The 15,407-nt window shown below is 42.2% G+C and overlaps 1 protein-coding gene and 1 long non-coding RNA gene across 7 annotated transcripts in view; one reads left to right on the top strand and one right to left on the bottom strand.

Moving 5' to 3' along the window:
- Positions 1 to 14,885, top strand: part of ZNF827 (zinc finger protein 827) — a 125,319-nt gene extending 110,434 nt beyond the window's left edge. For 5 of the 6 annotated variants that reach the window (XM_084518649.1, XM_084518648.1, XM_084518652.1 and 2 more), the window contains 6 exons: positions 1,106 to 1,243; positions 2,762 to 2,933; positions 4,406 to 4,572; positions 7,131 to 7,322; positions 7,418 to 7,595; positions 10,474 to 14,885. In XM_084518649.1, coding sequence (XP_084374775.1) covers positions 1,106 to 1,243; positions 2,762 to 2,933; positions 4,406 to 4,572; positions 7,131 to 7,322; positions 7,418 to 7,595; positions 10,474 to 11,281 — 1,655 coding nt within the window. In that variant the 3' untranslated portion in view covers positions 11,282 to 14,885. Of the gene's footprint in view, positions 1 to 1,105; positions 1,244 to 2,761; positions 2,934 to 4,405; positions 4,573 to 7,130; positions 7,323 to 7,417; positions 7,609 to 8,952; positions 9,097 to 10,027; positions 10,195 to 10,473 lie in introns of all 6 variants that reach the window. The other variant, XR_014692862.1, reaches the window with a different exon arrangement.
- LOC311436455 lies at positions 4,582 to 15,227 on the bottom strand. The gene is made up of 3 exons (XR_014692866.1): positions 15,078 to 15,227; positions 7,356 to 7,445; positions 4,582 to 5,178 (listed from the first exon to the last, which is right to left on the bottom strand). It is a non-coding gene; the product is annotated as an uncharacterized lncRNA (long non-coding RNA).
- Between the last annotated feature and the right edge of the window lie 180 nt (positions 15,228 to 15,407).

Genomic DNA, 15,407 nt, shown 5'->3' with positions numbered 1-15,407 from the left:
CTCCTTCTGTGTACTTGAAAATACCAGCCAAATGGCTTCCCTCCATCACACGTGCACCAGGGGAATTAGTTCTGGGCAGCAGTGTCACAGGCGATGCGGGATTAGAGAAGGGTGCTCTGCACGTTGCCTCTTTCATCAGTCCAGTAGAAGTTGGCAGCCTTTTAGCAAAAGTCCTCATAGGTCTAAGTAGTATCACTGCTCTCTTCAGTCTCTATCGGTTTCCTGCTCCCTTCTGTCCAGATCAAAACTGGTCATGCTTTTATCTTCCTCCTGAAGCACTGTGTACGTTTTTTGTCTTCCTCACTTTCAGTCTTTTTCTCTCTGCATCTTTACAGAGTGCATTTATGTCTGTATTTTATGCTGTGTGGAGGTTTTTTGTTTTGTTTTGTTCTTTTGTACCGCAGACTCTCTCTGTCCTTGGAACAATTAAAAACACTTCTCTAAAGATAAGTGCTGTCTGTGGGTCTGAGTTTTTCAGTGGACAGCCCTCTAAACTGTTGGGGATTTTGATGCCTGAGGGCCACAGGTGCTGGTTAGAGCTTACGCCAGATGCCACCCGCTCGTTGGCATGCTGGGCTCTCTTCACTTAGCTTTTGTCTGAGCAATCTTCTGCTCTCCCTCAGTGGAAGATGCTCATATTGCAGCAGTTTCTGCATCAATAGGAAAGGGTTGGCAGTTTTCCTTCAGCTGTGAGTAATAATCCAGTGGAAAATAAACCACCAGCTCAGACCAGGTCTTCTTCATCCACCAGGCAAAAGTGGGTGATTGAAAAAGCCAAAGGAGGGGTCTCTCCACAAAATCAGAATTGGAGGCTAATGCTTTGCACTGCTCACTTTTACTTTCTCTATTTACATAATCTGGTTTAATTCTACATCTAGCTTTTAAGTATTCTGCTTTAGAATATGTATGGAATATGCTGTATGAAAGATTAACTTTCTTTCCACCACTGGGAAAGTTTCCTTTTTACATGAACTTGTGTGCCACTTTACGCTGCACATACCTGAAGTGCTGTGTTTAAATGACACCTACAGGACTCTGCTGGGTGAAATCTGAGAGTCTTTACAGTTATTAAAGTACAACTTTCCGTTTGTGTTTTTGGGCATAGAAGCAGAAAAGCTGGGGTTGGAGGCAGGAAATGGATTGCCGTCTTGGAAATTTAACGACCAGCTCTTCCCCTGCGATGTGTGTGGAAAAGTGTTTGGCCGACAGCAGACGTTGTCCCGACATCTCTCGCTGCACACAGGTAAGCTGATGCTCTGTTGTTCTCTGCAGCACTGAGGAAATCCACATGTTCATCGTGGCCTGGGGAGAAGGTAAGGAGAGGAGTGTGTGTGGAAGGAGCTATCAGCTTCTTGCACCTAGAGTAGAGCCAAGCCCAGAAACAGGCCAGAATGTCATAGCAGTGGTGCACAGAGAGTTAACTAACATTTCTTTACAGCCTATCCGTAATTAATCTTTACAAAATCTACAAGTTCAAGTCTGTCCAGGTTCCAGTAGACTTGCATCTAGACCTCAGCTGTTTAATCAAAACCATTAACACAGTTCTGAAGACGCAGCCTTTGTCTGGCCTTTTTTACATTCACCTGATGAGCTTTTTAAACATTACTTAACAACAACAGATTTGGCCTTGGTGTTTCAGATGTGGTGAAACCAAAAAGATTTAGGATCTGTCACTCACCTTTGCTCTCATCATTCACTTCTTCTGAGAGGAACACGGGCTGTTCTACCCCATACCAGCCTTCTTAAATCCGATCAGCATCAAATCCACTGAGACTAGCAGAGTTTTGATGCAGAAGATGGGCCTCGTCGGCCTGCTGAGGTGCACTGCACAAGTTAAGACTTGAAAGCAAGAATTTCTGATGCGGTGCTGAAAAATACTGTTGGCATAATGCCAGTATAAGCCGTGTCATTTAGTATAGCAATGCTGAAAAGGTTCAGATGCTCCTTGCTCCTTAGCTTTATGGGGTTTTCTTAATCCAAAGCTTCTCTATTGAATTTGGTCCCCTAAAATTTGTAATATTATATTTCAAATTTAGAGCAGCAGCTCTTCAAAGGGAAATGTTGTAAAAGCTGATGTAATGTTTGGTTGTTTTATTAATCAGCTCTTCACAAAATGAAGCCTGGCATGCACAAAAAGATCGCTGCCAGGATTTAGAAATGCTTAATTTAAAATAATTTTTATTTTAACAGTTGTGAAGCAGCAAAACTTGTGTTTAATTTCTTTAATTGCTCTTTGAGTGGTTTTTTGGTTAGCTTGTGTTCAGAATTGGCCTGATGATGCAGCATTCCCTTTTCTCCCCACTCTCAGATTTTAATGCAAAACCATCAACCATCAACTCTCTGCAAGTGATCACATGGGCAACCTCAAGAATAACTGGGCCCAAAAATCAAATAAAAGATGCTAGGTAAAGGAAGTAGGTGTAGCTTATTGACCTGTTTCTGTACTGGCTCTGCTGCAGCTCTCAGAGCAGCAGTTACCCCAGTTTTCCAGTTTATGAGGTTTTATATTAGCTGACTACAAATGGTAGAACATGTTAAAACCAAAAACAAACAAAAAACAGCCTAGCCCTAAACTACCTCTGGATGAGTTCTTATTTCTGAGTAATTGCTGTGAACTGTAACTTTGCAAAGTGCCAAGCTTCCAAAGTACCTCATTCAGGAAGTTGCTCAGAGAGACTCCAAAGAATGCATATTTGGAAGCTTTGAAAATCGCTTGCTTCAATATGAAATATACATTGAAAGTTTTCTGTTTCTTTCTCAGAAGAGAGAAAATACAAATGCCACTTGTGCCCCTATGCTGCTAAGTGCCGTGCTAATCTGAACCAACACCTGACCGTCCATTCTGTGAAGCTGGTGAGTACAGACACTGAGGACATTGTCAGCGCTGTCACTTCTGAAGGCAGTGATGGAAAGAAGCACCCTTATTATTACAGGTGAGGACCCAGACGAGGGCTGTGCACCAGACACTGGAATCTGAATGTCTTAGCTGCCTGCTACGGCGGTGTTACAGGGCCACCCTTCTGGTGTCGCCGGGTGGAACTGCTCTCAAAGTATTTGGCTTACCCATATTTGACTTCGGGCTAAGCAGCAAAACCCATGTGGCTGCCTTGTGCTGTTTGACTTGGATGGCCATTGGGAAGGACTGACATTTTTGGTGTGTTTTGTAGTTGTTTTTTAATGGCTGTGTGAGGCAGATGGGCTCCAAGAAGCCTCATAAACTTTTCATTTAAGTTTTGTGCTTCAAAATATCCCATTGTATACACAGATTCATGGCAAATGTAAAGTGCTGTGCTTCCAGTTGTCTCTGTTAGCTCCACTGTTTTCCGCCAAATCTATGAAATCACAGAATAAAGTTTTAAAATAATTATAATGACTACATACACATTTCCCTCCTTTGCTAGAGGTATATACGTTCTGTGACCAACATGATAAAAGAAGATCTTCAGGAGAATTTACCCGGAAACTTGAAAGGAATTGCCCAGATAAAATGGCTGTTTGGACATTCTCCTTGTATGCGCTGTTGCGTGTTCTGCAAACTGTGATATGTACCCTAGTGGCCAAGCAGACTAGAAAATCACTCTTACTTTCAGTCAAAATGCCAAGAGCAGATTTAATTACAAAACCATAGAAGTAAGAAATAAATAAGACCTCCTGGATTAGATTATCTAGTCCTTTCCCCTGGGAAGGCAAAATAGTGCCCTAGAGTATACGCCTTTTTAATGTTTTTGGCTTGTTTTAAATGTTAATGGCCTAATCAAAACAAGAGGAGGACTCTGCACAGAAAGTTAAATTAAAGGGTCCCTTCCGTTGCCTCTCAACATCACTCTGTTTATGCACTGGCTGTGAAATCTGTCTCCTTGCTAATTATTTGTATAGCTGATGACTGCTGTTTTCCAGTCAAGCATAAGAAATGTTTGAACCCATTTTTACTTGCTTACACTGAAACTGCCAGGCAGTTTTGCACAGGATCCCAGTTTGGCACGGGAACCATTCCAGGGCTTGAAAATAACTCCTGGAGTGTGCAGCAAGCTCTCCGTTTGTCAGTGTATCAGCCATACTAAACATCTTGGCAAGGCTGCAATGCCTCTTATTGCCCAAAGGAATCAGCTAGGTGATGCGCAGCATCTGGAATCTGTAGTTTTTAATTAACTTTATGATTATTTAGCATCATTATAGCATGTACAGGATTGTTGCATTGTGCCTGCCCTTAATCACGTTGGCATGGCCATCAGTTCAAAGGCAGTTCAGCAGACAAAAGAATTTTCCAGTGAACGTTCAACAGTGAGGAAGAAAATAAATCTGTGCAGTGAGTTTTTTCTTGCGAAAATGAAGGGAAGGGCAATGTGCTTCTGTTTGTGCTTTATTTTTTAATCCTGCTTACTCTTGAATTCCCTTCTGCCTGCAGCTGTCATGTGTGTGGGTTTGAGACAGAGATGAACGTCCAGTTTGTCAGTCATATGTCCCTCCACGTGGATAAAGAGCAGTGGATGTTCTCGATCTGCTGCACCGCGTGCGATTTTGTCACCATGGAAGAGGCAGATATGAAGGCTCATGTCAACAGCAAGCACACAGGTGATGATCCCCCTCTCCCAGCTGCAGTGATCTCTTCCCTGCTTTTTAGGTGCAACCTTCACACTTGCCATCAGCACTCTTTTTACTTTCACTGAAATGCTTGCTAATTAAGGCCTGATCTCTCAAAGCTGAAGTGAATTGGACTCCAGCCAGGCAAATAATCTGGTAGTGCAGATCAATTTTCAAGCTTAGGGGAATAAATGAAGGACTACTTAGCCTTCCTTCCTCACATCCCCCAAATCCCCTCCCTGGTTGAAGTCAGCATACATTGTTTGTGTTTTTTTGACTGGTTTAAATTTTCATCAAAATCCTGGTTTGACTTCAGAGATGATAAGGTGACTTTGAGTGCTAATTATGCATACCTGGCTCTAAGTTTGTAACACACAAAATATTGAGCTTTGGTCTTCAGTTTGTTCACCTCCACAGTCCGTCAGGTTGGAATATCATGTTGACGCCTAGCCGACACTGCGATTCAGCAATGCCTTAAATGCAACTTTATATTGAATACCAGACCAAGTCTCCTTGGTCCTGTTCACTTAATAGCCAAAGATAAGAGCAACAGCAGTTTTCAAACAAGCTCCATGTGCGTAGTCCAGCTAATGAAGTCTGGCATAATTTAGGGAGAAGAAAATTAGAATTCTTTTAATTAATTTCTCTTATAACGCTAGGCAGAAGGACTTTGCTATCACAAGCTACTAATAATTGTATTGCAATACTGAAGCTGAATTGCATCCTGCACAATTTTCCCATTGTTAAATTGCGCCTCCTTTTATCCTCCAGGGATAAAAGTGGGAAAACAGGAATATGGAGAAGGAGAAAGGAGAGTGGAATGCAGCTGTTTGTGCTTACAAATACATAAGTTAAATGTCCCTACAGAAATACTGGAATGGAAGGCCCTCATGGGATTTTGTGCCAGCACAGCTCTCAGCACTACAACACTGCTCCCATCTCCCTGCTATCTGAGGTGTTAGCGTTCCCTTACAACTCTGTCTTCACCCAAACTTAACCTATCTCTATTTCAGATGTAGGAAGTCAAGGCAAATGGAGAAATGCCATCCACATGGAAAGCTCAAAACTGAGCTGTACTCAATTGCATCTTTCTCTCATGGCTAAAAGACTGGAGATGCTGCTTGTCTTTTAAAGCCTCTCTTTTAATTATTTGTTCCTCATTCACCCTGTCAAAATGAGCCATTCAGCAAGCAGTTCAGCAAGGGCTTACACATATGGCAAATATGGAGGCAAAAAAGTAGAACGGATTTTGTGGGTCACTTGACCCCAGCCCCTTACCCTGTAAGGTTACTGAGTCATAAAAGATCTGTTCATAAGGGTCTTGGCAGATGTCTTCAAGCAAGTAGAATTGTTTCAGACCAGCTATTCCAACAGACAGGCAGCTGCAGATTTTCTGGCATTAAAGATTAGGTACCTTTCTAAAATTTCCAGCATGTGTATTACTGATAATCAGAACACACATACTTTGTTCTTGTGCCAGAACTGTCTTCAGTCTGAAACAGCAGTCCACCTCTGCCCTTCCACCTTTCTTCGGCCCTCCCACTGTATTTATTCCTTCGTATATTCCTGGAGAACAACTTAATCCCATCTAAACGTTCGTAGAGCCTTTTCTTACAAGAAATACTCTTTTCTTACTGTACCAATCCCTCACTGTGTGTGTTCTTGTTAGAATCCCTGCTCTTGACATACACAATCACTGCCATACGTGGTGGATTTGTTGAAATGAAATAAGTAATGGTGGTAGCGTAAAACAGCAGCAGCTACTGGGAATAACTCAGACAATAACGTTCTGTGATCATATTTACCTTCCTTGGAGGCTCTACCATGCTGATAGCTCATATTCATCCCATGTTCTGCTCAAATTCTTCTTTTATTTTCCTTGACTGTTTCCAACTTAAGCACTCCTCATTTGTAGCAAAAATTCTTGTTACTGGCCCTTCAGGTCATAGCCTTGTACTCTGTACTATTAAATTTCATTCCATTTCTATTACTCTGGTCCCCAAGGTCAGTGAATCTTTCTGTATGATATCCCAGTCATCCTCCCTATTGACAGCTTGGGTCATCAGATTTCATTAGTGCATTCCTACATTTTTATCTCAGACTTACTTAAAGGTGCCGCTCATGAGTTTAAAGCTGGGCACACACTGCTCTTTGCAGACGCCTCTATCAGGGGACTTTATCCTGTAGATAAAACCAGACTTTGCTAACAGTTCATATTAACACAGCTCTGAATAAACCAACACATGGATGGGAAGTAATGATTTGCCCGTCCAGTTTTTTTGACTTGCAGCAGAATACGATGGACAAGGGCTCGTGCCACTGCAGACAGAATACATTCTAGGAAAAACAGAGATATACTACTGTAAACACTTATAAAATGGAAGGAGGTGAAATTATGATGCTTCCTTAACCAATTAATTGATTTCAGACTTGTTTAGAAGCAAGTTTGGATTAACTTTAAGTATAAATAATTTTTTTTTCTGAAATTTAAAAATGAGTTTTCATCTAATTTGCTGTACTAGTTATTGCTCTTTATTCCTGTTTTTCAGCTGAAGAGAGGAAGACACCCAGTGAATCTAACAGTCCATCTTCATCTTCGCTGTCAGCGCTCAGTGACTCTGCCAACAGCAAAGAAGATGCAGATGTAACTCCAAAAAATAAAGGTTCAAACAACCTGCTAGTCATTTCTGTAGTGCCTGGTACTCAGACCTCACTGAATACTGAAGAGAAGTCAGAGAAAGGTAATACCCTATTAAACAAACACAAACTGTCACCTTCTGTGCAGTAAATCCGGCCACGATATGAGGAATGCATTTTTCTCTTTTTCATTCTTCAGGCTTTGAATGCGTTTTCTGTAACTTTGTCTGCAAAACAAAAAATATGTTTGAGCGCCATCTGCAAATCCACCTGATCACACGGATGTTTGAGTGTGACGTGTGCCACAAGTTCATGAAGACACCTGAGCAATTATTGGAGCACAAGAAATGCCACACTGTCCCCACCGGTGGGCTCAAGTAAGGAAAGCAAGTACACAAACTTTTACTGTGTTAAGCATCTTTAATACTTTGGGGATAGGACAAAAGGAAGTCAACTAGAAAAGATTAGCTAAATGTCTGGGAATCCAGATTTGGGGCTTCCTTTATTTAGATAATATAAGCCCAGTCCTTTACAGTTGCCTTACAATGGCTTGCATCATTATAGTAGATAGCTAGTAGTAGATCTAGTGTCCACTGGTTTTAGAGCTGTAGCAAAGTATGGCCCTTTCCCATTTCAAGTCAAATAGGAGACAGCGTGGATCCTAAAAGAATGAGGCAGTACTGCACAGAGGTGCTGTGAAACTAAGAGGGTTTTTTTTGAAGGCATTGGAGCAAAGTAGAGCACACAGCGCATTCTCTATTCTGCACCTGGCTCAAAGAAACTAAATCCTGTATGATCTGTGCAGCTATGTATGACGTCAGCTTCCCAAAATCAGATCTCTCAGTTGCTTTATAACCCTTGTAGATGCTAATGCAAAGTCAGCCCTCTCCAGCAACTAACAATTTTGATGCTCACTGCTTTGGTTTGCATGCCACAGAATAATCTCTATTGTATAAATTAAGATGTAACAAGTAACACACTCTTAAGAAAAAAAGACCTTTTGTCTTTGGCTAGAGTGCTGCTTCTAAGGTCTTTTGGTGCAGAGCAATGTTTCTAGCGAGCGAGTGTGCCCGTATGTCAAAGTTGGACCCCTGAGGGAAGGAGTGACTGCTGGGGCCATATGCTTGCTCTCTGCGCGCAGGCAATGTGACATTATGCAAGATGTATGCCCCTGGTCTCTGTTCCAGCTGCTGCAGGAAAAAGAGGCTGGAACCACTTCAAGCCCATCTAGGGTTCAGCACAGGACTCCCTGCTTGCGTTGCCCTGGCTAAGCAAACCAGTGTTTTCGGTGCGCTGTAACTGTCAGGTGACTGGTGCACCGCGTTCAGCGTCACCCTGAGCAGCTCTATCAGTTTGCTCTGCAGTTTGTGAAACTGGTTCTGTTTGCCAGGCAGCGTCTGGTCTCCAGCTCAGTAGTTCCATGAATTGGGATCTGTGATCACTTGAGATGTGATGACTGAATCTGGGAAGAAGACCAGATTGAGAAACAAGTAGCGTGCCAGAACGACGGGATGTCTGTCTTGGATGTACAGACCAGTTGTCTAATGCACTTTGGGTTTAAGCTGCACAGAATCTGTTCTATTTACCAAGGAAAAACCATGACCTATGACTCAGACCTTCCTGACAGAACGGGCTTCTCAGTCTACATAAGTTATTCCTGCCCAGCTCAAGTAATAATGAGGTACCTTGAAAGCTGCACCTAAGAAAAAGCTCTGATTTTTTTTTTTTCTTAAGGCATCCAGAAGAGCCTGAAGAGATCTAAGTAAATTGTATTTTTGTGTCTCCTGTTTGCTGTGGGGGAAGAGAAAATAACATGATTCCTCCAGCTCCAGATCAAAATCTGAGATTCTGATCCAGAGAGCACCCAGCCCAGGAGAGGTATGTGTGTATAGACAGCTGAGTTCTCTGTTGCAATAGAGCTAATCGCTTTAGCAGCCTCAGTGCCAGGCTCCCTCTCTGGATCAGAGTACTTGATGTTGCATCAGGAAAAGTGTCTGGATGTTTTACTATCTGTTTGTCCTCCTGTATTGTTCACTGTGCTCAGGAGTCTCTCGATTATTAGCTGGATAAAATTAAATCTGTATGTGCAACCATTTGTAGCAAGGGAAAACAAACATGGAGCAAGAGGATCTCTGCTTAGAAGTAATCTTTAACGACAGAGCACAAGTGGCAGACCTGCTAAATGGTGAATGCATACCTGCGGGAGATGGAGGCATCTGTAAGACAGCAGCCAGGTGCACGAGCTCTATCTTTTTATCTAGGCTTGCTCCTTTAGCTCACGAGCTAGACCTGGAAGGCAGTACACTTTGTTTAATGCAGCAGAGATTCCTGGCAGGTAGCTGTCTTCACCAACTTCCTCTTAACAACATGAAGCAGGAGCTGGTGTGCTTTGGTTTCGCTGGTGTCCAGGCTTGTTCAGCTCAGGCTCACTTCCAAGCTTTCAAGGCTCCAGCCTTCTCAGCCCTTCCTGGTCCAGGAACCAGGGGTGAGGCCCTTTGCCATGTCCACCCCGGTCCGGACGCTTTCTGCTGTGAGTAAGCAGAGCCCACATCCTGTTCCCCCACAGGAACAATTCCTGCTGTGGCAGAGGCAGCTGTAGGCAAGCCCTGCCAAGCACACACACCCTCTGAGCGTGGGCTAGCTCATCTCCCAGCAATGGGAATCCCTACAAATCATCCAGCAGACCAACTTTCAGCTGTTTCTAGCTGGATACCCAGCAAGCTTATTGTTCAAGGTCACATAAAAGGAATTTTCTAGGCTTTTGCTGTACATGTGGTATTACAAGTTTATTCCATCTTTACTTAAACAGCTGCTTTCATATTCGTCTGTAAGCATTCATTTTAAACCAGTTCTGAATGGACAAAATGGCAAACGTGACTTTGTGCAAACACTAAGAATGTCATTACACAAAGCACCTGTGAGCCTGTCAGCCACTCTGCACAACCTGGCCTGCTTTGCAGAAGCCGCCCCGTGGAGGTAAGCCAGCACGATTAAGGGATGCTCCTTCAGAGTGAATCGGTGCTTCCCAAGGAACGAGCGAGCTCTGCTGCCGTTAATGGGCAAAGCTACTCTAAGTAGAGGCATGTCAAGGTCAATCAAATATTCTAAAGAGACTGTACAGGGAGGGCTAAGTGCCTTTTTTTCTGCTTTAGTAGGTCAGAGAGGGGCTGATTGTCGGGGTTAACCCAGGAATGCAGGTCTTCCAGCTGAGTGACTCCTCTTTTTTCTCCCTGCCCTTCCCTGCTGTGTTGCCAGGTGCCCGTTCTGCATCTACTCCACTAACCGCCCCGCAGCGATGGAGTGCCACCTGAAGACTCACTACAAGATGGAGTACAAGTGTCGGATCTGCCAGACAGTGAAAGCAAATCAGCTGGAGCTGGAGATGCACATCCGAGAGCACCGGCTTGGCAACCATTACAAGTGCGACCAGTGTGGCTACCTGTCCAAGACGGCCAACAAGCTGATTGAACACGTGCGTGTCCACACTGGCGAGCGCCCTTTTCACTGTGACCAGTGCAGCTACAGCTGCAAACGCAAAGACAATCTCAACTTGCACAAGAAACTGAAGCATGCTCCACGCCAGACTTTCAGCTGCGATGAGTGCCTGTTCAAGACTACCCACCCTTTTGTCTTCAGCCGCCATGTGAAGAAGCACCAGAACGGGGACTGCTCCGAAGAGGAGAAGAAGGGCCAGTATTCAACCTCCAAGGAAGCCAGTCCACTCCTACCAGTGAACAGCTCCAGAAACCTCCTGTCACCCCTCTCAGTTATGTCTGCCTCCCAGGCTCTGCAGACAGTGGCTATGTCGGCTGCACACAGCAGTGGGGCAGAGCCAAACCTGGCGGTGAAAGCCTTGGCCATCAACGGCACTTCCCTGTGCTTTGATAAATACTGGAACTCAGAGTTTGCCCACCTTATTCCTTTAACAATGTTTTTCCCCAAAAACCACTACGATCTCACATTCCATCCACCCAGACCTCAGACTGCACCGGGAGGTGCCTCTTCACCTAAACACTCCTTCCTTGCCTATCTTGGACTAACAGAAAGGGCAGAAACTGTCTGAGGGCAGTTCCATTCTGTACCAAAAATACCCTGACAAACCCAGCAGGTATACATACATTGCTGCAAACCGTAGACCGAAGAGGTAACGAACACTTGTACTATACCATTAGTAAGGTTTAGAAAATGGCTTTGTGTATACTTATTGCATTGACATGAAAGCTGCTTTATTAAATCTTCAAGAGGTGACCTACTGCATACTTCTACCTTCAGAGGCATGTTCCCAGTACTCTTATCTAAGAAACTATTTTGTCTTGTTAAGCTGAAAAAGAGTGTCCTTAATGGCAATCAGCACTTGTAAGATTACATATTGATGCATTTTATTTTTGGTCTTCGTGTGCGTGTGGGTGTGTGAAAGAGAGTCTGTCTGTAGTGTGCCATGACACTGCTTTTGCACATCCCTTGTCTTGGCTTATTTAAGTATTATTTTTCCCCTTTGAACACACTTGCTCCTTCCCTGCACTCTGTGCCCCCCTGAACTGTAGAGTTGTGGCAGGAGTAACTCTTGGTTCAGGGTGGCCAGGTGCATGATTCCAGTGCTGCCTGCAGCTTCCTTTAGTTGTTTGCTGCCTTGTATTGAGTTGTCAAGGTCTGAGGATTTTGGGTAGAGCTGATAAGGAAGAAATGGCTTTCAGCACAGCAGGGTGACAGTATGACGACGAAAGGTGTGTGTGTGTGTGTATACACGCACATGCACATGCAGTGTATGCAGTCTACACACCCACACAGCAGGCCCAATTCTTCTCAGCTGTTACGCAGGTATAACAAACACCTGAGCCTGGGCCATAGCATACATCTTTTGTTTTAAAAGGGCATATAAATATTATGTATAGATATATATATGCTGTATTATGCAGTGGTTACCTTTTAGTTTGCAGGAACAACTTGTGTAACTAGAAATCTATGGTGGAAAAAAAATCCAACAAAGGGGATTTTTACAAAGGGTATGGATAAATTCTGGGTATAAATACTCAGACTAAAAAAAAAAAGGCAGATTTGCACAGTGCTTTAGTCTTGCACTAGTTTGTTTCTCACTTGCAAAAAAAAAAAAAAAAGGAAAAAATTCTGTGGGATGAAGGTAATATGACTGTATATTTGAAAAGGTACCAGTAACTTCTTTGAAATATAAAGCTATAAAAAAGATACTGTTTGAACCATACAGTTCTCTTTTATACCCTCACTATTTCAATTGTACTTGCAGATTCTATGGTCCTATCAATACCCTCTATGTTATTAGTAATACTTTATTCTTTTTTGTTAATGGCTGATAGAGTGTACACTGCTAGGAAGCTAACTTTATACTTATTTAATGCTCTTACTTTGTGGTCATTAAAATGACATGTTATATGTAGCACTTTATTGCAGGAAGAAGCAAATGTGGATTGGTTGTATAACCTTTGTTAATCTCAAAATGACAACAGCAATCTTAAAGAAGAAAAGCTGACTGTTAATTGATTTGTTTCATAGACAACTTAATATCCAGGAAGAAAGATCAGAATTAAAAATATTCTGCATTAAAATTGGAAGTATAAAATACGAAGCATTTCAGAATTATCGCATGACTTACAGGAATGCTTTCTTACTGGATTATCATTTTCCATGGTGTCTCTCGGAATTGGATCTCGCTGTCTTTCACCAGGTATTGGAGATGTCTGACTTAGCTTTTTTCAGTCCCCCCTCTCCCTCCCTTGGCCAAGCCACTGTAAGAGATGTGCTGAGGCGCATCTGATGTGCTACCCATCCACCCTCATGCTGTCCTGAGGCAGCTTCTTCTACAGGTTGTTGTGGGATGGAGAGATCCTGACAGACCAGTTGGAGCCAGTCCCTTGTTTGTGACAGCACTAATGCAGTGCCCCAGTTCAGGAAGGCATTTCTGGTCCACAAAGGCTCTGAGCCATACACGCAAGTAGAAACATAATCTCAATCTTCATTACTTCTTAAGTGAAGCATGTGTAGAAATACTTTTTGATGCAAAATTTGCATCATTTAATCTGTGAGCAAGATTCCTACATTTGTTTTGCACTGGGATGGCCAAACATCCTCCACTGTCATGACCAAACTCTCCCTGTTCGGGGAGTACATCCTGATCTGTGCACTCCTGTTTAACATCCTGGAAGCTATCTACAAGGGGAGACATCCAAAAGAGTAGCCAGTTATTGTTTGGAATTATTAATTGAAGGGCAGAGAAGTCCCACCATTTTGTTTACATTCCAGCAGACAGTTTTGGTTCTAACGAGCATGTGGCAGTTCTGTCTGTCTACGCAGTAAAGAAAAGCCATCTGTTCCAAAGCATGTATAAACCTTAGAAAACAATGCAAGTAACTCAGGGCCCTGTTTGCCATGCTTTACTCCATCAGAACTCCTGGCAACTCCGCTGGGAGTACAGACAAAATAGAAAGTGCTCTATTAGTAAATACACAAAGCAAAAAAAAAAAAAAAAAAAAAAAGGCAAAAAAAAAAAAAAAAAGAGTATCTCAACAGCATGAAATATGCAATCTGCATCCGGAAACTATACCAGTTCTATACAATACGCTCAGCTCATCTATCTCTGACCCCACCATAGCAGAGGAAACACTTCCAACTCAAAAAGCTTATTTTTCAAACCAACAGGTAAAGTACAGCTGTCTAGGAGGAGGAAGTACAAATATTGCTAGGCTACTTTCTGTAACTCAAGCTGCAATGTAATTAGGGCTGGAACTTCCAAGAAGGAGCTGTCAGCATACAAACGCCATGTGTTCAACGATGGTCCACTGTAGCAGTATCTGACATAGTAATGTTTAATGTACCTGGGAAATTTGTTTAGCACTTTGGAAAGGATAAATTCATTCTTTCTGGTAAGTTATAGAAGTTTTCTCTGTAAGGAAAAGTGTGTTAGGAGGTTTTTATTTTTTTAAGAAAAAAAGAAAAACGGTATTTATCAGAGCTCGTGCATATTAAAATAATTGGTTTGCAGTTTCAAGACTAAAGAAAGGAATGTTCTCCAGAGATACCCCTTCCTACTATAAAGACCAACAGTTCTGATAAATTCCCCCCACCATGAAGCTAATTTCATACTGGTTTATCCCTATGCATTCTTTAATGAAAGGTAGTGTGTTTTTCCATTCAGTAATTCAGTTAAAGTTCTCAGTACTTTTTTTCTTTCTTCTGTCGTTTTGTTTTTTTTTAACTTGTTGTATTATGTTCAGATATCCTTCTGTCAAGGTTTGTGTACATTAATAAAAATTTGTATTGTATAAAGCTTTTTGCATTATAAGGCTGTACAGGGTCATTTTGACAGTAACTGGTATATTCCTTTGCATCTTATGTTGCATTGCCAATTTCTAGTGTATCCAGTTTGGAAGTACAATATACTCTAATTAAAAAGGTTGGCTATACCCTTAGTTTCTTTTTTCTTTTCCTTCCTGGCTTATTATAGACCACCTTAAGTAGATTTTAGGGTTGATTTACGGGGGGAGGCATGGAGGAGTATTCTCCAACAAGACAAGTTGATACACGGAAAAGAGGTAAGATGTTAGCAACAATTTAAATCAGACAGGAAAGCAAAGATGTTATTGGCCACATTGAACACAAAAAGATACTTAACGTCTTAAGAAAAAGAGTTTATAAACGCTAACCAAGGGAAAAAAAAATGGGTATGCATTAGATAAAAATTATCCATTAATAAAAATTAATGTTAACATTCAATAAATCCAGATTGTCTTTTGCCCTCAGCTGGGACAGCGTTAAGGTCTAATCAATTGAAAAAAAATGTATTTTTCTACTGGGAGAGGGATGTTAATTTCCAGGCCTTCTATCAGTACCTGGTAGAGAATGCAGTGCTGTTAATGCTCGTGTGCTGAATCCACTGGTCCTCCTTTTGCTGGTGACTGCTTATGTGAAGGGAAGGCTTCTACAGCGTTGACATTAGAATGGTAAGTCGACTGTGTTCACACAGAGACGCTCTTTCCTCTTGTGCTGTAAAATGAAATTCTGTTGGTTTATTGTTGTTGGTTTGGTTTGGTTGTGTTTTCTTTTCTTTTCTTTTTTTTTTTTTTTTTTTTAACTATAGTTATCCTAGCAATTAAAAGCTGATCATGCGAGTTCTTGGGTTTGATTTTGAAAGATATCTCAAGAGATTGATCCACCAGATG

Source organism: Aythya ferina (genome assembly GCF_964211825.1).
Source record: "Aythya ferina genome assembly, chromosome: 4".
NCBI classification, from domain to species: domain Eukaryota; kingdom Metazoa; phylum Chordata; class Aves; order Anseriformes; family Anatidae; genus Aythya; species Aythya ferina.
This window is presented reverse-complemented; position numbering and strand designations above follow the sequence as displayed.